We start from the raw sequence: 24,917 nt of genomic DNA, 5'->3' as shown, positions 1-24,917 counted from the left end.
CAATGAGAGACTCACTTAGGCCTGAGGACACTAGTGGGCTGAAAGTGAAAGGATGGAAATGTATTTCTGGCATACATAAACACATAGAGGTCAAGGGTAGCAATACTTATATAGGACAAAATCAACTTTAAGTCAAAAGTTCTCATCAGAGACAAAAAAGGGCATTTCCGTGAGAGTTCCCACACCGACACTAACAATATAATAGAGTTATGTATTTACTTCCAATAATATAAGAAGGTCTACTGACACTTTATTGATAACAGTAGCTTAAAATGTTAGTATTTTGTAATGCTGGGTACTCTAATATGTAGGCGTGGGGTCTGGGTGGCTCAGTTGTTTAAGCATCTGACTCTTGGTTTCTGCTCAGGTCATGATCTCAGGGTCCTGAAATGGAGCCCCAGGTCAGGCTCAGCACTTGGGGGAAAGTCTTCTTTACCTCTCTCTCCTGCTCCCCGCTCTCGCACACACTCCCTCTCTAAAATAAATAAATGAATCTTTTAAAATATAATAAATATATAGTTAAGATAGGTGTTACATACTAACATAAATATTAAAATATAATTAATAGTTTTCCTTATTTAAAGTAAGTATAATAATTGTGATGATATTGTGAATATTCTAGCAGCTAAAGGATTGGTGTCACACACTAGTTAAGAATAGAGACACCAATCCAGAAAACTTGGGTTCATACATTTTATACAAGCACATTTTAACTCAGATGGGCATTATGAAATATTAGTATTCTTGTGCTCAAGTGTACAGGATAGTCATGTTGGAAAAGCCATGAAAATTCAAATTTGAATTATATTTTAAACTGAAAAAGGAATACCCTCTTGAAAATTTGAAAATTTTCAAATTTCACAAATACTGGAGGGAGAGTCCAGAATTTCTATTTATTTGCCTTTACTTTTCTTATTTAGTTTTTTTTCCCAGTGCAATACACCTTATAACTGCATCCTTGTTTACATGCTGGCCTTTCAAACATTAAGTAACCTCACACATAATCTGTGAGTCATCTTCCCTCAAGCCTTTTTATTTTCCAGGATGTTGATTCTAATTTTAAATTACCTCCACTAATTCAGAAATTTTCTACTCTTCCTTTTTGGATTCTTTGGGTTATTCTTCTCCATAATCAGAAACTTATTGTTGGCTAATAAACTGGAGTATTGTGAAGTATTATTATTATTATGTAGGCTTGTGAGAAGTTTGATTTTATGGCACACATTATTGGAAGATGTTTCTCTTACCTACAGGTCATAGTACTGAGTATCAGTATCATTCATATTTTTATGGCTTTCCCTGGAAATTGTTCTAGAAAATTATTCATTTCAAACACATTGAAACTCTTGTCCCATCCCCCATAAAGATCACATAGGGTAGAATAATAAGCTACAAATACTGGAACTAATTAAAATAGATCTGCTAAAAATGAGAGCATTGATTGAATCCAAAGCGAAGTTATGTTACCTATAGTAGTGGGCTAGGGGATGTTTGTATTAGTAAATGTACCAGCTTGAATACTTCTATAAAGAACCTCCAAAACACAGTGGCTTAAATCAAACAGAAGTCTATTTCTTTCTCAAGTAATAGCCCAAAGGATTATGACCCTGGGTTTGTGGGAAGGCTTTACCATTCTCAATTCTTTGTTTGCTATGTCGCTCTACTCATTAACCCATTACAGCCAGTGGGAAAAACAGTAAAGTTCAGGGCAAGTAACTTTGTGGAAATGAACCAAAATTCATGAAAATAGTACAAGCTGCGGAAGCATAAGGGAAGCTGTAGAGACAGTGGGTAGTGCTTTAGTTGTCTGTTCTTGTACAATAAACTACTCAAGAGATTAGTGACCTAAAATGGCAGCGACTTGGTATTTCTCCTATTTCTGTGGGTTGATTGGGATTGACAGGTCAGATCTTTTGCTTCTCACACAGTGCAGTTGACGCTACTCAAATGTGTAGCTTCAGCTGGGAGCTTGCCAGAGATACAGACATCCAGGGAGGTTACTCACTCTTCCTCTTCCCTCCTCCTCACCTTATTCTATAGCCTTCTTCACAGTATTGGTCACTGACCTCTAAGAACTTTTCTAAAAGTGAAGGCTACCAGTCTTCTCAAAGCTTAGTCTCAGAACTGGAATGATATCATTTCCACTACCAAACATTGGTCAAATCAAGCAGGAGTCTAGCCCTTATTCAAGAAGAGGGAAAATAGACTCAGCTTCATGGTGGGAAGTGCAAAATCTGTAGCTATCTCTGATCTACTTCAGGTAATTTGTGTACATGTTAGCTTAAGATAGTTACATGTTGGATTGAAGACAACTCTTTCATTCCTTGTCCCATGAATTAAAAATAAGTTGAGTTAGCCCTCTAATATTTCATAATGATACTTGCATAATCATTAGTTAAAACTGCAATGCTTAACAATTACATAAAGCACTGATTACTATTAATTACATTTGATGTAAGCCTACATTTCAAGTAATTCTAATTGTTTAAAAATTGTCAGGCTGACTTGATGTGCTTGGATATTCATGATGTGATATAATGACATGACTGATTAAAACCTTGTACTAGGCGCATGGGAGTGAGCATCCTGTCCCTTTCCTGGACTTTTGCATGCACCATTAGTGTTAGCTTTAACATACTTGGATACTGACCCTTTATCAGATATGTCATTTGCAAATACCTTCTATTCAGTAGAATGCCATTAGTTTGGTTTGGTTGATTGTTTCCTTTGCTGTGTAGTGAAGTTTTATTTCGATGAAGCCCCAACAGTTTATTTTTACTTTTGTTTTCCTAACCTTAGGCAACATATCTAGAAAAATGTTGCAGTGGCTAATGCCAGAGGGATTACTGTTTGTGTTCTCTTCAGGATTTTTATGATTTTAAGTCTCATGTGTATGTTTCTAATCCATTTGGAATTTATTTTTGTTTAATGTGCTAGAAACTAGTCTAGTTTTATTTTTTACATGTAGCTGTCCAGTTTTCCCAGCACCGTTTATTGAAGATATTATTTCTTCCCCATTGCTTATTGTTGGCTCCTTTGTTGGAAATTAAGTAACCATATAAATTATGGGTTTATATCTGGGCTCTCTGTTCTGTTCTGTTAATCTATGTATCTATTTTTGTCCTAATAGCATCTGTTTTGATTACTATAGCTTTGTGGTATATCTTGAAATCTGTAATTGTGATACCTCCAGCTTTGTGCTTTCTTAGGATTGGTTTGGCAATTCAAGGTCTTCTGTGATCCCATACAAATTTTAGTATTATTTGTTCTAGTTCTGTGAAAAATGTTGTTGATATTTTGATGTGGATTGTATTGAATCTGTAAATTGCTTTGGGTGATAGGGACATTTTGACAATATTAATTCTTCTAGTCCATAAGCATGGAATATCTTTCCATTTTTGTGTGTCCTTTTCATATCTTTTCATCAGTATTTTAGTTTTCAGAGTACAGATCTTATACCTCTTTGGTTAAGGGTGTTCCTAGGTATTTTATTGTGTTTGATGTGATTATAATTTTTTTAACATCTTAATTTTATTATTTCCATGTTTCAAGATTCATTGTTTATGCATCACACCCAGGGCTCCAGCAATACATGCCCTCCTTAATACCCACCATCAGGCTCTCCCATCCTCCCACCTTCCTCCTCTTCATAACCCTCAATTTCTTTCTCAGAATCCACAGTTTCTAATGATTCATCTTTCCCTCCAGTTTCCCCCAATTTACTTTTCCTTTCCTTCTCCTAATGCCCTCCATGTTATTCCTTATGCTCCACAAGTAAGTGAAACCATATGATAATTGACTTTCTCTGCTTGATTTATTTCACTCAGCATAATCTCCTCCAGTCCCATCTATGTTGATACAAAAGTTGGGTATTCATCCTTTCTGATGGTTGTGTAATATTCCATTGTATATATGGGCCACATCTTCTTTATCCATTCTTCTGTTGAAGGGCATCTTGGCTCTTTCCACAGTTTGGAGAACATGGACATTGCTGTTTACACTGTTGGTAAGAATGGAAGTTGGTGCAACTACTTTGGAAAACAGTGTGGAGATTCCTCAAAAAATTAAAAATAGAGCTAACCTATTACCCTGCAATTTCCCTAATGGGTATTTACACCAAAGATACAGAAGTAGTGAAAAGCAGGGCCATATGTACCCTGATGTTCATAGCAGCAATGTCCACAATAGCCAAACTGTGTTGTTTTTTTTCTTCAAAACTCTCATTCTGCAACTTTGTTGTTCGTATATAGAAACACTACTGATTTATTATTATTATTATTGTTGTTTCTTGCCACTTCACTGAATTCACTTATTACTTCTAGTAGATTTTTGGTGGAGTTTTTAAGGTCCCTTATGTACAGTATCTTACCATCTGCAAATAGTGACAGTTTAACTTTTTTATCAATGTGGATGCCTCTTACCTCTTTTTCTTGTCTGATTGCTGTGACTAAGACTTCTAGGACTGTATGGAATAAAAGTGGTGAAGTGAACATCCTTGTCTTGCTCTTGACATTAGAGGGAATGGTCTCAGTTTTGACCACTGAGTACAATGTTAGCTGTGATTTTTTTCTTATATGGCCTTTATTAGGTTGAGGTATGTTCCCTTTCACCCCATTTTCTTGATAATATTTATCATGAATGGATATTAAATATTGTCAAATATTTTTTTTCTGCATCTATCAAGATGATATGATTTTTATCCTTCATTTTGTTAATGTGCTGTGTGATGTTGATTGATTTGGGAATATTTAACCATCCTTGCAATCCAGGCATAAATCCCAACAGGTTGTGGTGATTGAGCATTCCAGTTCATTCTTGTATGAAATTCGGTAGTATTTTCTTGAGGAATTTTATATCTATGTTCATCAGAGATATTGGCCTGCAGTTTTCTTTTGTGTGTGTATGGTATCTTTTGGTTTTAGAATAATGCTGGCCTCATGGAATATATTTGGAAGCTTTCCTTCTTCCACTGTTCTTGGAATACTTTGAGAAGAATAGGTATTAACTCTTGTTTAAATGTCTGATAGAATTGGGTGCCTGGGTGGCTCAGTGGGTTAAGCCCCTGCCTTCGGCTCAGGTCATGATCTCGGGGTCCCGGGATCGAGTCCCACATTGGGCTCTTTGCTCAGTGGGGAGCCTGCTTCCTCCTCTCTCTCTCTCTGCCTGCCTCTCTGCCTACTTGTGATCTCTGTCTGCCAAATAAATAAATAAAATCTTTTTAAAAATGATAGAATTAATTTCTGAATCTATCTGGTCCTGAATTTTTATTTTTGGGTCATTTTTTGATACTAATTCTACTTCATTACTTGTAATCTGTCTGTCAGCTTTTCTATTTCTTCCTGTTTCAGTTTGGGAAGATTGTATAGTTCTGAGCATTTGTCCATTTTTCTAGGCATTCCAGTTTGTTGGCATGTAATCTTCCATAGCATTCTCTCATAATCCTTTGTATTTCTGATTTTGGGATTTTTTTAAAGATTTTTTTGTTTATTTATTTTAGGCGGGGAGGAGCAGAGGGACAGAGAAAGTCTTAAGCAGACTCTGTGCTGAGCATGGAGCTCAACATGGGATTCAGTCTCACTATCCTGAGACCATGACCTGAGCCAAAACCAAGAGTCAGACACTTAACCAACAGTACCACCCAGGTGCCCCAATCCTTTGCGCTCCTGTTGTACCAGCTATTACTTCTACTCTCTCATTTGATTGTATTTCTTTGGGTCCTTTCTCTCTATTTCTTGAGGAGTCTGCCTGAAGGTTTGTCAATTTTGTTATTTGTTTCAAAGAATCTACTTTCATTGATTTTTTTTCTACCTTTTTTTAGCTCCTACTCATTTATTGCTGTTGTGATCTTTACTATTTACTGTCCTCTACTCACCTTGGGCTTTGTTTGTTCTTTTCCTAGTTCCTTTAAGCATAAGGTTAGATTGTTTATTTCAGTTTTTTTTTTATTGTTTCCTGAGGTAGGCCTGTATTGCCAAATACTTCCCTCATAAAGCTGTGTTCATTGTGTTCCAGAGATTTGGGACCATTGTGTCCTTGTTTTCTTTTGCCTCCATGTGTTTTTTGATTTCTTCTGTTCCATTGGTCCATTAGTATTTTAGTATCATGTTGTTTAGTCTCCACATGCTCATGACTTTTCCAATTATTTTCTTATGATTTATTTCTAGTTTCATAACATTGTGGTCAGGAAAGGTGCATGGTATGATTTCAAGCTTTTTAAATTTGTTGAGTCTTGTTTTTATGGCTTAAATCCTCTGTTCTGGGTAGTGTCCCATGTGCACTTGAAAAGAAAGTATATTCTCTTTTTTTTTTTTTTTTGTATTTTTTTTCCCAATTTATTTATTTTCAGAAAAACAGTATTCATTATTTTTTCACCACACCCAGTGCTCCATGCAAGCTGTGCCCTCTATAATACCCACCACCTGGTACCCCAACCTCCCACCCCCCCGCCACTTCAAACCCCTCAGATTGTTTTTCAGAGTCCATAGTCTCTCATGGTTCATCTCCCCTTCCAATTTACCCAAAAGAGAAAGTATATTCTCTTGATTGTGGAGGGAATATTCTATTTATATCTGTTACGTCAGTCTGATCTAATGTGTTATTCAGACATTGTTTCTTTGTTGATTTTCCATCTAGATGATCTATCCATTAATGTAAGTGGGGTATTAGGGTTCCCTACTATAATTATATTACCATAATTTTCTCTCTTAATGTCTGTTAATATCTGCTTTATGTATTTAGGTGATGCAGTGTTGAGTGTAGATATTTACAGTTGTATCTTCTTGTTGGATTGATCCCATTATAATTAAGTAGTATCCTTCCTTGTCTTTCATTACAGTTTTTGTTTTAAAGTCTATTTTGTCTCATATGAGTGTTGCTACCCTGCCTTTATTTTTTTTTTCCACTTCAATTTGCATGGTGAGTGTTTTTCCATCTCTTCTCTTCCAATCTGTATGTGTCTGTGTCTGAGGTGAATCTCTTGTAGGCAGCATATAGATGGGTCTTGCTTTATTTTGTTTTGTCTTATACATCCTATCACTTACGTGTCTGTGTCTGAGGTGAGTCTCTTGTAGGCAGCATATAGATGGGTCTTGCTTTGTTTTGTTTTGTCTTATACATCCTATCACTTATGCTTTTCGATTGGCACACTTAGGCCATTTATATTTAGAGTACTTATTGTTAGGTATGTGCTTATTGACATTTGTTTTCTGTTTTTGTTGTTGTTGTTGTTGTTGTTCTTTGTTCCTTTCTTCTTTTCTTGCTCTTTTTTCATGATCAATGAGTATCTGTAGTGTTTCTTTGGCCTTTTTTCTCATTATTTTTTTTTTATAAGTTTGTCATTTTCATAAGGTTCATATATAACATCCTAAGTAAATAACAGTCCGTATTAATTTAGTTGTCACTTAAGCTCAAACACATTCTGAAAATAAAAGAAAAAAAACAGAAAAGGAAGAAATCTTTCTTTTTCCCTTTCTTTTTTTTACACCCTTCTCCATAGTTTATGTTGTCATATTTTACATCTTTTTATTCATATTTTTCTTGTGTCTTTTCCCCTTAAAGAAATGGCCTTAACATTTTCTGTTAGGCTGTTTTAGTGGTGATAAGCTCTTTTGTATTTTATTTGTCTGGGAAGCTCTTTATCTCACTTTCAAATCTGAATGATAACCTTGCTGGGCAAGAAATTCTTGGTTGTAGGGTCTTTTTCTTACAGCATTTTGAATATGTCATGCCACTCCTTTCTGGAATGCAGATTTTCTGTTGAAAAATCAGTTGATAATCTTACAGTTAAGGCTTATGTTTCTCTCTCACACTTTTTTTTTTTTAATTTCTTTTCAGCTTAACAGTATTCATTGTTTTTGCACCACACCCAGTGCTCCATGCAATACGTGCCCTCCCTAATACCCACCACCTGGGTCCCCCAACCTCCCATCCCCCCACCCCTTCAAAACCCTCAGGCTGTTTTTCAGAGTCCATAGTCTCTCATGGTTCACCTCCCCTTCCAATTTCCCTCAACTTCCTTCTCCTCTCCTCTATCTTCTACCTTTGACATTTTAGTTATTATGTGCTATGGCGTGGACCTCCTTGGGTTTATCTTGTTTGGAACTCTCCATGTTTCTTGGACTTGAATGTCTATTTCCCTTCCCTAGGTTAGGAAAAATTTCAATTATTATTCAAATAAACTTTTTACACCTTTCTATCCTCATTTTTTGAAAATTATTTCCTCTTTTTGTTGTATTGCTTATGTGCTTTCCATTACCCTATCTTCCAGATGGCTGATACTTTCTTCTGTATCTCATCTACTTTGATTCCCTACTCTGTATGTGTGTGTGTTTATTTTACATGCTGTATTATTCAACTCTGATTGGTTCTTTTTAATATTACCTATGTCTTTGTTGACGTTCTTACTGAGTTCTCCCATTCTTTTCTGCAGCCCAGTGAATACCTTTATGATATTTAATTTAAATTCCTTATAAGGCATATTGTTTATCTCTGTTTCATTTAGGTTGTTTTACTTTTTTTCTTGTTCTTTCTTTTGAAGCATATTATTCTGTCTCCCCACTTTGTTTTTCTTTCTGTGTTTCTATGAAACACTTTGTGTTTCTTTCTGTGTTTCTATGGATTAGGCAAAATGACTACTTGTCCTAAAATTGAACAAATGGTCCTGTGTCCATGTTCTCTTTGTAGTCTGTGAATGCTTGGTGAGTTCTGCTGGTTAGTTGGAGCTGTAGCTGTAAATGATAGTTGTTCTTTTAAATCATGGCTTTTTATACAATGAAAAAAGGGAAAATACAATAATTAAAGAAAAAGGAAAATGATAAATGAAGAAAAGAAAAAATTAGAAAAAGAAAAGAAAAGAAAAAAAACAAACAGAAGAGAAAAAATTAAATCAAAACAAGACAAGATAAATTTTTTAAAAGTAAAATAATAATAATAATAATAAAATTTTTTTAAAAGAGCACACACAAAGCCACACCTTGTATTCTGTGGTCAGCACTACAAGGTAACTGGTGTGGGTTTGTGGACCCTGGGTTCCTTGAGATTGCCAGCTGGTCGTTGAGGTGGACCTTGCTCCAGTCTGGACTTCATGGTTGGTGGGGGAGGGACTGTTCTCTCAGTTCCCTGGCACTCTTAATGAAGCTTTTGTTTCTGGGCCCCAGTGTGACCAGGATTGCTGTGGGCCTGTGGAAACTGGACTTACTAAAGTCACAAGCTCACTGAGATGACTGGACCCACCTGCATTGGCATCTGGACCCTGCTCTGATCTGGGCTTTTAAGGTGGGGTGGGAATATGAATCATGTCATTCTCCAGTCCCTCTGACCTAGAAAGCATTCAGTGGCTCCCCTAGTACTTGGAGGTGTTCTAGTGTTATCACTTCTGTATCCTAGTTTCTCTTTGAATCCACCACTTTGTTTCTGTATCCAAGGACAGAGGGTTCTCTTCCCAGTTCCTCAGTACTGTCCCACTTCATTGTGGTTCACAGTGTGGGGGGATGAAGATTCTCTTCCTTACCATGTATCCATCTCTTTTCCTATTCTCTTGCTGTCCACTCTCTTTGGCTGTTCGGTGGCCCTCAGTTCTTCTTCAGGAGCAACTGTTCTATTAATAGGTGTAATTTAGTGTGTACCAAGGAGGAGGTGAGTTCAGGGTCTTTTTATGTCACTATCTTGAACTGAAACCAAGAAAAAATTGTTTTCAGATGAATTAAGTATACCTTTGCTAAATGGAATGAATACCACATTTTCTAAATGAGAAAATTAAGTGAATCTGTAGGGTCCTTGAACTTAGACATGCACTTCTGTTCTTGGAAAACATTTTTATACTTCAGTAATAGCCTGGCTTTTGCAAAGTACTTAACATTCAGGGGTCACATGAAGGTTTTCCTTGAAAATCATTCTGGAGAGAAGTTGTATATCATAATTGCTTTTGCTCTACCAAAGGAAGTTATAGCTCTATTCATCAGTAACATTTGACTGAGACTGATCATAAATTCCTACATATCCACAATATAAAAACTTGGAGAATAGCCATAAATTTCCTTATGTTTCTATGGCAATACAGTTTACTATGATAAGAATTGTTTCTAACACTGAGAATGATAGAATTAAGACACCACATTCTTATTCATTTCATTTCTTGCAAAATACTTCCATAACCATCTTAGATTAACAGCACTAATGTGAACACTATTATTATCATAGACAGGTTTTTTTTTTTCATTATTTTGTTTTGTTTTGTTTTGTTTTTGTTTTTGGTAATTTCTGTTATTCTAGAGCTACATTATATCATGAATGTGAAATCAAGTTACTGTCTTTTAAAGTTATCTGAGATGGTCCTTTTCTGTTTGTGTTTATGTCACCAACTAAATAAACATTTAGATCTTTAAATTTTATTTTATTTTTACTTTTTGTGTTGCCCTTATGTTCATTGTCTTATAATGATATATATTTATGTGACTTAATTTTTTTAAAAAATTTAAGCTTCATTGCCCATTTCCTCAAGACATTCTATCTCTCATATGTAAGTACTTTTTTGATGTTATAATTTATCATCTTATTATTATTAATATAGACACATTTGTATATATACTTCCTTTTATTTATATATGTATTTACTTCTCTTTCTTAAGAGTTAGTAATACAATATGCACTTTTCTCCAAGTTGTTTTTTCACTTAGTATAACTAAAGAGAACTCTACAGTAATGTAGTAATGGATAAAAATACCCATCATTCATTTTTTCATTTCAGTTATTATCCACTTGAGGATGTATCAACATTTATTTAGCCAGACCACTAGTAAAGTATATTTAGGTAATTACTTATATTTTATTATTAAAATGCAAAAAATTCCTTGAAGTGTGTTTCTGTGTCAAAACTAAATGCTAATATGATTTTTTATTATAATAAAATACACATAACATACAATTTACCATCTTAACCTTTTCTAAGTATACAGTTTAGTGATACTAAATTCATTCATAAGGTTGTGCCTAGAACCCTTTCCATTTTATAAAACTGCAGTTCTATACCCATCAAGAAATAATTCCCTATTCTTCTCTTCCCTGCAATGCCTAGAATACTCGCTTCTACCTACTATCTCTGTAATTATGACTAAGTACTTTATGTAAGTAAAATCATGCAGTATTTGTCTTTTTTATGACTAGTTTATTTCATTTTGTCCTCATGGTATAACATGTCAGCCTTTCACTACCAACTTATTTGTGTCTTGGAATCTAAGGTGAGTGTCTTGTAGACAGCATATAGTTGGATTATTTTTTTAATCCATTTGTTTGTCTTTGAGTGAAGAATTTAATTAATTTACATTTAAAGTCATTACTGATAAGGAGGGACTTCTTTCATCTATCTGTTTGTTTTCCACATAGCTTACAGCTTTCTCACCCTCATTTCCTTCAGTACTATCTTCTTTTGTGTTTCATTGATTTTTTTTTTGAGAGTTTAAATTCCTTTCTTATTTCCTTTTGTGTATATGCTATAACTGTTCTACCTGTTTACGTCATGGGAATTATATTTGAATCCTGAAGTCATAGCACTCTAACTTGAATTTACATTAATTTAATAGCGTAAAAATCTCTGCTCCTTTCTAGCTCAGTCCTCACCCTTTTAGGTTGTTTATGTAGCATATCCACATGTTTCTCCATCATGTGCCTGAAAACATAAACTAATAATTCTTTTAAATTTATTAGTCTCTTATGCTATATAGAAACCACAGAGTGAAATTACAGATGGTTGTTACTGTAATACTAGCTTTTATAATTGCCCATATATTTACCTTTTGTGAGATCTTTTACTCCCCCTCTGCTTCAGATTATCATTTACTGTCCTCACCTTGTAACCCACAGGCTCCCTTAACATTTCTTGCAGGACTGGTCTAGTGGTAATGAACTCCCTCATCATTCCTGGAATATCTTCATTTCTCTGCCTCTTCAACATGACAATTTTGCCAAATACGGGATTTTTTTTTTTAACATTTTGCTTTCCATTAGCAATTTTATTATATAGGGCCACTCTCTTCTGGCCTCCAAGGTTTCTGATAGGAAATAGGCTGATAAGCTCATTGAGCACCATTTGTATGCAATGATAAGTTCCTTCTCTCTAGCTACTTTCCAGATTCTCTCCTTGTCTTTGTCTTTTGGGTTAGATTATGAAGTTTCTTGGTGTGTCTTTAAATTCATGTTACATGAATTTTGTTGAACATTTTGGATCTATATCTGTATCTCTTATCAAACTTGGGCAATTTTCAGACTTTATTTTTTTTTCCCCCAAACATTCTTTCTGCACCTTTCTCTTTCTTTTCTCCTTTGAAGACTCCCACAGTGTTTATGTTGGTCTTAATAGTACCCTACAGGTCAATTAGGTACTGTTCTCTTTTGTTTAATCTTTTCTTGTTGTTGTTACTCTGACTCAGTAATTTCCATGGCCCTATCTTTAGTTCATTGATTCCTTCTTCTGCCTTCTCAATCTGTCTTTGAACCTTTCTAGTAAACTTTTCATTCCAGTATTGTCTTTTTTTTTTAAATATTTTATTTATTTATTTGACAGAGAGAGATTACAAGTAGGCAGAGAGGCAGGCAGAGAGAGAGAGAGGAGGAAGCAGGCTCCCTGTGGAGCAGAGAGCCCAACGTGGGACTCGATCCCAGGCCCCTGAGATCATGACCTGAGCTGAAGGCAGTGGCTTAACCCACTGAGCCACCCAGGCGCCCCCAGTATTGTCTTTTAAAGCTCCAAAATTTCTTATAGTTTCTTTTTAGGTTTTCTTTCTCTTTATTGATATTTTCATTTTGATCATGCATCAGTTTTTTGACTTCCTCTATAGCTATTTTTAGTTCCTGAGGATCTTTAATACAGTTTTTTAACATCTTTGTTTAGTAGGACATTCATTAATCAGGTGTTTTTCAGGAGCTATTTCTGTTGATTCAGTCTTTCTTTTTTTTTTTTTTTTTTCCTTTGAATGGGCCATACCTTCCTGTTTTTATGTACGCTTGGTGTTCTCATTGAAAATTGTACATTTGAATCTAATAATGTGGTAACTCTGGAAATCAGAATTTTTCACTTTCCCAGGATTTGCTGGGTTTTGTTTCTACTTTTGTTGATTAATTTATTTTTTTATAGTTGTAATCTGTCTCTGTGCTGAGAACTAGTCTAAAGTGAAAATACTTAAGATTTTCTCAAGTAATTTCTGAGCCTATGCCTTCCCCTGGGTATGCATGGTGACTTTCTAATTTCCCCTCATGTATAGTCACATTTGGATGTCCTTCTCTTTAATGCCTATCTTCTGAGGAGGGAAAAAGAGAGAGAGTGAAAAAAAATGAAGAGGGTAAAGAGGATGCTGGCTCTCAAATCTCCTGGAAGTTAATTCAGCCTAGTGGAGGGGCTTATAATAATGGGAACAATGGGTGTGAGCGTTTGTGTGTGTGTGTGTATGTGTGTGCGTGTGTGAGAGACACAATAGTCACCTACACCTCTGTGATCAGAAATAGGATTTGCCAGGGAGATCACAGATCTCCACGATTTGAAGAACATGGTCCTTTTTGTCTAACTTTGCTCCCAGAGGTAGTATATAAGCTTCTCCAGGAGCATGGGTCCAGCTCCCTGCCAAGTGGGTAGTAGCTACTGTGCTAAGAGCTGTAATTGTTAGAAATTAATCATATTTTACTGTCCAGACCTTACTCTGGAATTTGGAAGACTTTAATAGACACCAGAGTTCTAAAACATTTTCATCAGACAGATTTTGCCAGTTGTTGTCTACATGAAGAGATAGATTCCTAATGCTTCCTACTTTGCCATCTTCCCAGAATTCCCCAATGCATGATTTTCATGGATATGCCAAGTTTTCCATCATAGGTTTTATAACATTCTTTCAATAATACCAGAAATGTCTGGAGGTGCATGTTTTTTCACAGGCTCACCAATAGAGTATGGTGTCCACTTTGGACCATTGCTAATCTAACAAACAGGAAATGGAATCTAAGTTTAATCTCAAATTTAATTTGCATTAGTTTTCTTGTGTATAAAGGTGAGCATCTTTGTACTTGGTCAAGATTTGTTTCTTTCTCTTTCTATGAACTCTTTTCATTCTCTAGCCCAATCTTTTTAATGTATTGCTGATCTTTTTCTTTCCTAATTTGTAAATCTGCATATGTTAGGGATATGAACATTTTGTGTCTGTTGTTAATTGCAGATATTATCCCTAGTTTGTCATTTGTGGTTTTACTTAGTTTATTGTGTCTTGCCAAGCTATTTTGTAATGTCATCAAATTTATCTCTCTATTCCCTTATTGCTTCTTGATTTTGAGCCATAGTTAGGAGAGATATGCCCACTCTCACATTATATTAGAATTCATTCGTGTTTTCATCTATTACTAGAATTTGTATTGTTTCATTGTTTATTATATATGAATATACTCTCCATTTGGGGTTTACTCTAGTATAAAAATTGGATGCAATTCTATCATTTTCTGTATGGCTGTTCTATTTGATAAATGCTAGTATTCAAAAATCCATTTCCCCTACTGTTTTGAGATGATTACTTTATCATATGCTAAACTGTCATGTGCAATTTTGACTATTTCTGTATTTTCAATTTTATTTTACTGGTAAACTTTTTTTATTTTCCCTCACAAAATGCCCCAGGAGAGTTTCTCTTCTTGTCTCAGTGTTGAAGCAAAGAAAGAATAGAAATTAATCCCTTTTTTAATATGTCTGGCTCTGGCAACCTGGATTTGAATGCAAGCTCTGTCTTATATTGTCTCTTTGGTCTTGGACAAATTATTTAATATCTCAAAGTTGCCAAGTCCTTCTATGTAAAATGGGAATGATTTACAGACTTATTGATGATTATTTGCATAAAGCATTTAGTACACAGTAGCCTTTAATAATTGGAAACCATAGTTATTTCATTCTTATGGCTGTTGTTGTGCCAAATGAATACATATAATCTATAGTTACACAATTTGACTTCTACTTATTCTTCACATTGAGAAAAAGGATGTCACATCATACAAAGGAAAATAATGCAGTTGAAAGAAACTTCTGCAGGAAGAAATGTATTTCAACTCACTAAAATGCCTGTACTTAAGAAATACCCTCTCTAGGCATTAAGAATATCATCAGTACATTTTTATTTAATATGATTAATGTAATTAGCTAGATTCTTGCCTTAAGAAAAGTATTTTCGCAGCTGGAAAAGAATATGCTCATTTTAATTTTCAAGCAGCTTGATGTTTGGTACAAATTACTAGTCTTTGTTTACTACAAGATGCAGTGAAAGACCAGGCAGGCTATAATTAAGATTTATGCACCATTAAAACACAATTTTATACTTCAAAATTTGCTCTCCCTACACTTAATATCTCTTTTCATGTGATGAAGTTTCAAATTAATTAAAGAGCTCTGCTAATAAAAGATATTTGGAAAATCACCCCAATAATAAATACTTTCCATCTTCTGACTCATAAGCTAATTAATTATATACCACATTTGTGTCTCCTTTCCCTAGACCACATGATTTTGAAAGTTAATTTACTAATGAAATTGTGATTCTGTTCCTCAGTGAATGAAGGGAATTAGATATAGCACACACATATACTATGTATTGTTTTCAATTATGTGCCAAAATCTCAATGTCTTTCAGGGACTCCTGAGGATTACCCACGATTTTTCCATATGCATCCTAGGACTGCAGAACTTAGCCTCTTGGAACCAGTAAACAGAGACTTCCACCAGAAATTTGATTTGGTTATTAAGGTAAATTAAACTAATTTCTTCTCTCTTTGTATTTATAAACTTCTAATCAAAGAAACCTGTAGTGGCTATTGTAGGCACTTTTATGTTACAGAAATTAAAATTAATCTGACTGCAATATTTAAAAAAGTGAAGTTCAGCTATTTTAATACATTGCGCTACCTTTCTTTAAGATAACTGTTTATATTATGATGCAATTCAAATACTGAGTATTTTTAAAGGAAATGCCTTGTCCAACTATATATATAACACTACATAATATAACTGTTACATTTTCTAACATTTTTTTCTTGCTAAAAGGAATCAATTCTTGACCACAAAAACTGCTCATAAATATATTTTAAATGGGCATGAATTTGTATATTTTTATTTTAATATCATATTATGTTTTAAAATAATTGTTTTTCTTTCTAACATAAAAAGAAAAGATCTTCCCTGTCCAGAAATTCTTTCAATAGATGTCTCATTAATTTCTTTATTTTGAAAAATGATCCTAGGCTAGAAAAATTATCAAAGCTAGGGGAATCCATCTAGCATTACACTTACAGTTAAATAATATCTACTGTATTGTAATAAAATTGTTTAAGAGGCACTGTGAAAACCAGGACGATCTGTCAAGTAATTCTGATAGACTTTGCTGGCAGGTAAGATTGGAGCTGGACAGTGAAGGAATAATGGCAATTTATGGAGTAGCAATGAGGGTGGGAGAAGTACTTTAATAGAACTGACCAAGCAAGGACTTGGAGTAAGTCTGGTGTGTAATATAAGTCCTTCTCATAAACACACAGAACAGTAGCTATAGAAATGCACATTGAGGGTATTCTTTTATAATTTTAAACTGTTAAAGGTAGAGAAAATAAGATAAGGAAGCTTAGGGAGCGTATCCAAAGTTACTTAAGCACATTTTTCATTGGATTAGAGCCATAATCTTGGTGGTAAACTCATTGATGCAAATGTGGAACAAAAATCTCAGCCCACATAAGGAGCTGGCTCCAAATTGCCTCCCTGAGAAGCAGCAGCTCTGAGATTCACACTTAGGTTGATCTAAGCGAGGGCCATACTCTTATTCCTTCACCAAGACGCAGTTGCTTCAAAGTGGTGGGTTTAATTCTCTGTTGGTATAACTGCAAACAGAAACACACAGACACACATTTGATTTTAGCTCAAATTAGGGCATATTTTGTGGGCACTGATCATGTTATACGTTACCAGATCAAAGGTTATGGGTTGTCCCTCGTTCTTGAAGAACCTGTGATCTCTAAGGGTAAAGAGTTGTACATGCTGGTAAATCAAATAGGTCCCATCAACATGTAACAGGAAGGCATCTAAAAAGTGCTGGAAAAGTACAGAATTGGGGCATATAAATTAATGTGGGGATTCCAGGAAGATGTTCCGCAGATTACCCTGAGCTACCTGTTGCTGCATCAGAAGGTGTTTGGCCAATGAATAGAAGTGGGAAGTGTGTTTGAACATCAGGAAAAGCCAAAGTAAAAACTAGAGACGTGTTTTAGCAGGCTACAAAGAGTTAACAGGGAACCGAGGGATAGGAGCAGACCAGGAGAGCCTCCTGTGAAATTGCTTTTTCCTTCGATTTTATTCAGTAGGGGTTTGGGAGTCATTCAACAAAGACAGACTCCTTTTACCATTTGTATAAAATGGCCATGCATGAGATTTATCTTCTTGCACTGACTATTTCAATTATCAGGGAACTATATAAAACTAGAAAATATGTATCCATTGTCTACCTTCCGTCTCCATGTAGGCCTGTGGTGCTGCTCTCTGTAGGAGCTAAGAAAGCTGACAAGGCACTGTTACCAAACTGCCTCATTTCAGTCCTGAAATCAATTATTTTCCTTTACTATCAAACTTAGTTGTCCTGGTGTACCCGGGTACAATGAAAAGCAGCCCATCAATTATAGAAACAAAAATCAGTTAGAACAGGCCATAGATAATTTGTTTGTGTTTTAATAACACTTTATATTATTAATGGAAGTTTTTACAGACATTATTAGATTCAAATTACTGTGTTTTGTGTGCAGTCAAGCAAATAATAAGCAAAGGTATCAATCTATATGAATAATAACGTGCCACCTGCTTGAAGAAGAGCTGAATATTGTGGCTTTGTACAGGGATCTGCTGAAGTGTAACAGTCTGGCCGGTCTCTGGAGTGAGCCTTTCAACTTCTTTCCCTTTTCTTATTTCAACAAGTTTCATTTTTCATTGGACATAGAAGTTTGTTTTTTTTTTAAGATTTTATTTATTTATTTGACAGAGAGAGATCACAAGTAGACTGAGAAGCAGGCAGAGAGAGAGAGAGGGAAGCAGGCTCCCTGCTGAGCAGAGAGCCCAAGGCAGAACTCGATCCCAGGACTCTGAGATCATGACCTGAGCTGAAGGCAGCGGCTTAACCCACTGAGCCACCCAGGCACCCGGACATAGATGTTTTTAATGAATTTGATCCCCATTTCTGTTTCGGGAGCTAAGAAAAAACAAAATGAAGTATTTCCTCCTAGACTTTGAAAATTCTGCTTTAGAAAGCTATATGCACATTTAACAGCTGGGAAGCATCATGGTTAAGAAATTTTTCATCTTTTCCATCCGTATCAGCCAGGGATTTATTCAGGATACTGACAAAAATGTAAAGGTGAAATTAGGGAAACAAAAGGGAGTAGCCCACCAACTTTCGAATATTAAAGGATTGAAAGGAGTCCAATGAAAACAGGAAAGGATGTTCCATTTCAAACACTATCCCAAATGTTAAAAGATTGTAATCTCTTAAACATTTTTAACTGAAATACACATATTGAATAAGAATCATACGTTTGGTTTGCCCAGGAAGGTTCACATTCATGCCTGTTGTCTTTGTATAATTATTCATAATATCTCTTTCACTCCGAAAACTGGCCCAGTTTGGATGAAAAGTTATGTGATCACCATAGTTACAAAGCAAAAGCAACTAGGAGATATATGAAAGCATATTTTATTATCTGGGTAATAATGAATCAGTTCATGCATAAATTATCTATTACAAAGCCCAGAAAATTCACTTTTATGATTTTAAGTGCAGTTATTTTTTAAAAAAATTATTAATTGATATATTTATACTCTTGACACCTAATACAAAAATCAAGTGGATAAATTATTAATAATTCACTGTCTCACAGTTGCTCAGACATAATTGTGTTTTTTTATGGAAATCTCGTGGATTCACAGCTAAAGTGAGGTTCACGGACATGATCACACCACGGTCTCTCTGATTTTCTGTTTTTAACATTTTATATACTTATTTGACACACAGAGAGAGCATAGGCAGAGGGAGCGGCAGGCAGAAGGAGAGGGAGAAGCAGGCTCCCTGCTGAGCTGGGAACCTGATGTGGGACTCCATCCTCATGACCTGAGCCGAAGGCAGATGCTTAACTGACTGAGCCACCCAGGCACCTGGTCTCTCTGATTTTTAGGTTGTTATTGCCAGCCTACAGTAGCTGTTTGGCAGGCTGAGCTACAATCTTTTGTCTTTCCACACCAAGGGCATGTTAACCTGAGCCTTCATCAGCCACCCTGAACACTCTCTGTCCAGCCAGCCTGACACAGTCACCATCCTCTCAGTCTGCCATCTTCTCTCTGGCCCCCATGCATCTGTGGATGCTGCCCCACCTCGTGAATGTCCCTTCTTTTCCTCCGGGGCAGTGTGGGTCGCACTGTCACATCAGCGATTGCATCAATGTCTCACTGATGCATCAGAGGCTACGACACTCGGTCAGGAAAGGCCTTACCACAGCCTAGAAGCTTCTCCCCACATCCCACTTGTCCCCATGATGGCTCTAACCATCATCCATTGAATTTTCCTGTGTATTTTCTCTTGGCCTTTACAGTAGGGCAGGTGGTCATATATTTCTATACGCTGTGGCCCAAGTGTATGTCAAGTGCATAGAAATGCTCAAGAAATATTTGTTGTAAGGTATTCTCCCTGGCGCAAACTTCTAGAGCAACTGATTTTGCGTACCTACATCTTTACTGTATTTAAATACCTACTTTTGAAAGTGTGAGCATTTGATATGACTTCATCTTGTCTGGCTTTCTAGAATAAAGATGCAATAAAGTTCTCAAATAAATTCAGCTCCTGGAATAAAAAGGTCAGATCTATGTGAAAGCAGAGTTTAAAGCTGTTTATGAAAACCGAACAAAAAACACTCCTTCTGGGGGGGGAGGTAATACACACACACACACACACACACACACACACACATATTTAAATATATACATATGTATATATATGTGTGTATATACACACATATATATATTTTGACACAGACAAGAGCCACAAAATTGAAACTGGAGAACTTGAATATCAGTGCTGATGGGACAGTGATCCTGGCAAGGTACTTTTCTCTAGACATTTGGCAAAGACAAGAAAGTCTCGAGGCCTGAGAGGACAGCTAGCATACTCACAGATTTGTGATGCCACAGCCTAGAAAGTGCTTGGCCTTTGTGTGAACGATAACATCAGTGATACTTCACAGGAACTCAGTAGAACTCTCAGAGACACTGTTTTTGAGGCTTACGACGTTTGTAGTTTTCAGTTTGCTAAGTCTTTGGAGTGTGTAACACTTGCTTGCTGTGGGAGAGAAAGAAAGGCATTGAAGTTCTGCATTGAGGAAATCGCCAGTATGGAAAGGGTGCTTTTAGATATTTCCCACCTGCCTTTGGCTCAGGTCATGACCCCAGGGTTTTGGAATTGAGCCCCCCATTAGGCTCCCTGCGCAGCGGGGACTCTGCTTCTCTCTTTCCTTTTGACTGCCACTCCCCGTGCTTGTGCTCACTCTCAATCTCTATCAAATAAATAAAATCTAAAAAATATATATATATAGAATGTAGCAAAATCTATACCTTTTAAAACCTGAAATCTTCTACTTTTGCTTTTCTCTTTGCATCAACACCATGCAACCAGCCAGTCACCCAGGCATGTGCTCCCACATGTGCTTGTTCAGTCCTTGTCAGGTCCTCTCCATGTAGCTCTAGAGTTTCTCCCCATGGCAGTTCTCTAGTCCCCCCGTCAAGGGCCACCATCTCACTCAGGTGGTCCCTCAAAACTTAGCTTCTTCTCCTCACATCCTCCCTATCTCGTTCCCAACAGAATGTTCCTAAAACAAAACTAGGCCATGCCCCTCCATGTTGCCTTCAAGACACTGGACCATTTATGCACCACATGGATTTCTAATGGAAGCACTGTTGAGTTGAATGATCTCAGGCGCCAGGAGCCATCAGACGGAGCTACAAGTCACAGACCATCGGGCATCACATCTCAAAATATAGATAGCGGCATCTCCCATGAAAATGAAACAAGTCCATCAGGTCTACTAAGGAGATTGTGAAGTGCAAGGGGCCATTCTTTCTGCTGTTAGTCTATCCAAAAGGAGAGAAATAAAGAGGAGGGAAGAAAGGTGTGCATACTCCCTCTGGAAAGATTGAATAGGTACCTCCAACAAGCCAGGGTTAGGACAGAAACCCTCTGAGTAGATGTTTCCACAGCAGGCAAGACAAATGCTCTAGTTGGGAATGTTCTAGCTTCCTGTCCTCATGGATTCCTGCTTCAAGAATGAGGCACAGACACACCCCCATTTCCGTTCAGCAACTCAGTAGAAAATAAACTCAATCCCCCACCCCCCCCGCTAGCAGAATCTCTAAGGTGAGGAAGTCTGAGTCCATCAAGAGCCAAATTTTAGAGAAATTATCCCACAAGAATTTCAGACATTAGTCCTGATTAGTAATGGAATAGCAGTCTCTCCATGGATTTCTTAATGAATAATGCACTTTCAGAAATCCGTCAACACATCTGATACACACTCATCTATTATTTTAATTTTATGTTCCTTTTCCCCCCTCAATTTAGCAGATTAACACATAAACCATTATTTTTGTTTCCTCAAAACAACAGTGCATACTTGTATATCCTCCTGACAGGCCACATTTCTAAATACTCTCATGATGAGGCTGAATGAACGGACGAATACGTCATTTGTGAAAATGAATAAAAGGGAAGAATGCATCGTGTCTTCTTGTCTCACATTTTTATTCATCCAGCTGAATTAGAAGAGAAATGGGATGCAGCAGTCGAATATTGTGGGTCTCCAAATGTGCAGGCTGACAAAAGACGCACAGAGGTGATATTTTAGTTGGCCACCTTCCTTTCTTACAAGGTGACCTGCTGCTGCTGCTTGGAAGAAGAAAAGCCATTTATCCATTCTGCTCACACTGTCTTGATTTTGGCAAGGCCGTCTTGTCTGCAAAGGTCATGGTAGGAGTACAACAGCAAGTCCAAATATTGTAAAATGTCCAGTTGAAGCCACTTTCTGAACGGCCCTGGCTGGCAGTCCCTCCCCACTACGCCCCTTCATAGGCAACGACTCCCACCAGCCTCTTGCACAACCATTCCCAACAGGTCCTCATAAACCTCTTGGTTGTTGCATGGAAAATTTAGAGATACAGTAACAACTCACGAGCTAGATAGGTCTGCTTACCATTTTTTCTCAAGAATAAGCTGGTACCTAGGAGAAACACTAAACTCTCACTCTCCCTAGCTTCCAGGCTCTGAAAAGTAACCCACTTGGAGATAAGGGTTTTTCTGGGTTTGATTTGTTTTGTTTTGGTTTTGGGGGGTTTTGCTTTTGTTTTTTGGTGTTTTTTGTGGGTTTTTTTTTATATACTGATGATTTTTGAAATTCAAATATTCCAAGATGGAATTTTCCAGTCCACTGGTTCAAATAAGACACTTCAATGGGGTTTTCTTCTGGTTGAGAGAAAAGAGAAAATTCAGTGGGAATGAGTTTAGAAATCTGTGTGGGCCTTTGCTGGTTGGGGAGGCAGATGGCAGGGCACTATAAGGGAGATAAAAGAGTTAACAGTATTCCAGAGTAAAGTGACTACTTCATCACCTTCATAATTCTGTTTCTGGTTAGCCTCGCTATTTACAGCCAAGATGATTCCCATGTTCCAAGTACCAGCTGAAGAGCCTGACGTACCAGTGATTAGCAGGGGTTTTCTGGACCTCGGTCTTCCCCAGAATGACTGGGCTTTTCTTTTTTAAATCATTCAAAATTACTTTAGTCATTCTGGTGTCAGTTCATATCTCAAACACTAAGCAAAGAGGAAGATTTTTATTATTGAAAGATATATAGGAACTTTGAAGATTCAATGCAATAAATTATGAACAGAATGGTCATATTCTTCCAGTGAGGATAAAATATACTTCAGTTTATTAAAAATATTCTTTTGCTGAGAATCATGTCAGTATGATTTTCTTGTCATTTTATGAACCCTTGTTGGGTGTGGTTTTTCTATATTCTCTCTAGGGAAGACATTTTTTTCCTTTTTTAAATTTCCAACCAAGACTGTACTTCTTTGCTCTATTTGTGACATCACAAACAAACCACTTGTGTGAAAAAAAAACCACTGATTTTTTTGTAATTTATCTGATAAATTATGGTATGGGTCTGTAAGTTCTAAAATATTTTTAGTCACTGTTCTAAGTGCCCTTGCTGTCAAAATCTTTAGGCATTCTTTAATTTGTTAGAGTATGGAAGTTTAAATAAAGGACATTTCTCTAGGGTTAAGGCACTGTAATTTTCTAAGAAGGGCCAAGAAGCAATGAAATATACTTCTTTTTAATTATTAATTAGTTGGTTATATTAATATAATCTTTGACCTAGGAACAGTGGCTTGCCACAGCCATCTCTCCCTAAGACATCTCAAAAGAAAAATGTACTCATGTAGAAATGAAATGTAACCTATTGTCACTAAGGCTCTGGCCCCAAATCCCTTCTAGGGCTTCAGTGAGCTGAGCAGGATCCCACAGAGAGCTCCCTTACACAAGTGAGGTTCCTGCACTTTCATTTCCAACTGTTCTGTCCAACTGAAATTTAAAACTGCTTAAAACTGAAGACCTAGTAATTCCTTGTAGATGAGCCTAGAGCAGTGCTGGCCTCCGCTGTAACAGCTTCCTAGGAACCTGAGGCAGAGAAGAAGTAGCAGACCTAACTGGTCCCCAGAGGTCTCCTGGCTCCACATCTCATGGTCACCAAAAGTGCTTATTTCTGGAAGGCAGGTTTCAGGGCTCCCCCCACTGAATCAAGACACCCACGTGTCTCTCACGACATTTGAGTGTGAGAGCCCACCATGTATTAACATCATTCAGAACCCTGTAAGGCAGGGTAACATTAAAATAATAATTAAGGAAACAGACAAATAAATACCTATCCGAAAGCCTGACTGAGCCTGCAGGAATGTGCTTTAACAGGGACCTCACATGAGACAGGGAGTCATCAGACGAGAAGGGCTTCAGAAACCACAGTGTTGGAGAAACACTGATGGAGAGTACAGTAGGCGGGGTCTTCTTTGGGAGCCTGCCTTTAATGAAATGATGGATGGGAAGAGACAAGCATCTGGAATGTTTAAATATCCTTGTAATGTTGGCTGTTCCGTTCACGTCCTAGATCAGACTTTATTAAATGCACTGTTTGCCCTTGAGTGGCCATAAATTAATTTACTACCTTACTATAAACTAGTGGCCACAAACTAGTTTACTAGTTCACTGTGGTGGAAGCATGTGCACATTTGGGGAGAGCAAGTGTATAGCAGGTTTTAGTAAACTTTTTATTGGAAACTGTCCCTCTTGCTGGGTTTTTACAAACCAAGACACCCAGATATACCAAAAAAAAAAAAAAAAAAAAGGCCAGTTGTCTCTCCACCCTCTCCTGGCCACTACTCCCACACACCCAAAAACCCCCAACTGCATGATTATAACAATGTAAATTACTTTTGTCTGTTTCAAATTTGTTTTAAGATTGTATTTATCAGTTTATTAATTTAATGTATTAATTTATTTGAGAGAGAGAGAGCTCAAGCTGGGGGAAAGAGCAGAGGGAGAAGGACAAGCAGATTTCCCACTGAGCACAGAGCCCCATACAGGGCTCGATCTCACAACCCTGAGATCATGACCTGAGCTGAAATCAAGAGTCAGGCACTCAATGGACTAAGCCACCCAGGGGGTGCTAAAATTGTTTTCATAATCACGGTGAAGTTATCATATCTTGTACCAGAATCGTAATAGCATTTTGCACCTTTCCTTTTGTTCGATAGTTTTTTGTTGTTGTTGTTGTTGTTG

At 36.7% G+C, this 24,917-nt stretch overlaps 1 protein-coding gene across 1 annotated transcript in view; it reads left to right on the top strand.

The window, feature by feature from the left end:
- Positions 1–24,917, top strand: part of PCDH15 (protocadherin related 15) — a 546,308-nt gene that overhangs the window by 142,672 nt on the left and 378,719 nt on the right. Inside the window, exon 8 of the mRNA XM_044236821.1 lies at positions 15,648–15,760. Coding sequence (XP_044092756.1) covers positions 15,648–15,760 — 113 coding nt within the window. The remainder of the gene's footprint in view (positions 1–15,647; positions 15,761–24,917) is intronic.

Source organism: Neovison vison, chromosome 2, assembly GCF_020171115.1.
Source record: "Neovison vison isolate M4711 chromosome 2, ASM_NN_V1, whole genome shotgun sequence".
Taxonomy (NCBI): Eukaryota; Metazoa; Chordata; class Mammalia; order Carnivora; family Mustelidae; genus Neogale; species Neogale vison.
Note: the sequence above shows the minus strand (reverse complement) of the source record. Positions and strands in the feature narration are given on the sequence as shown.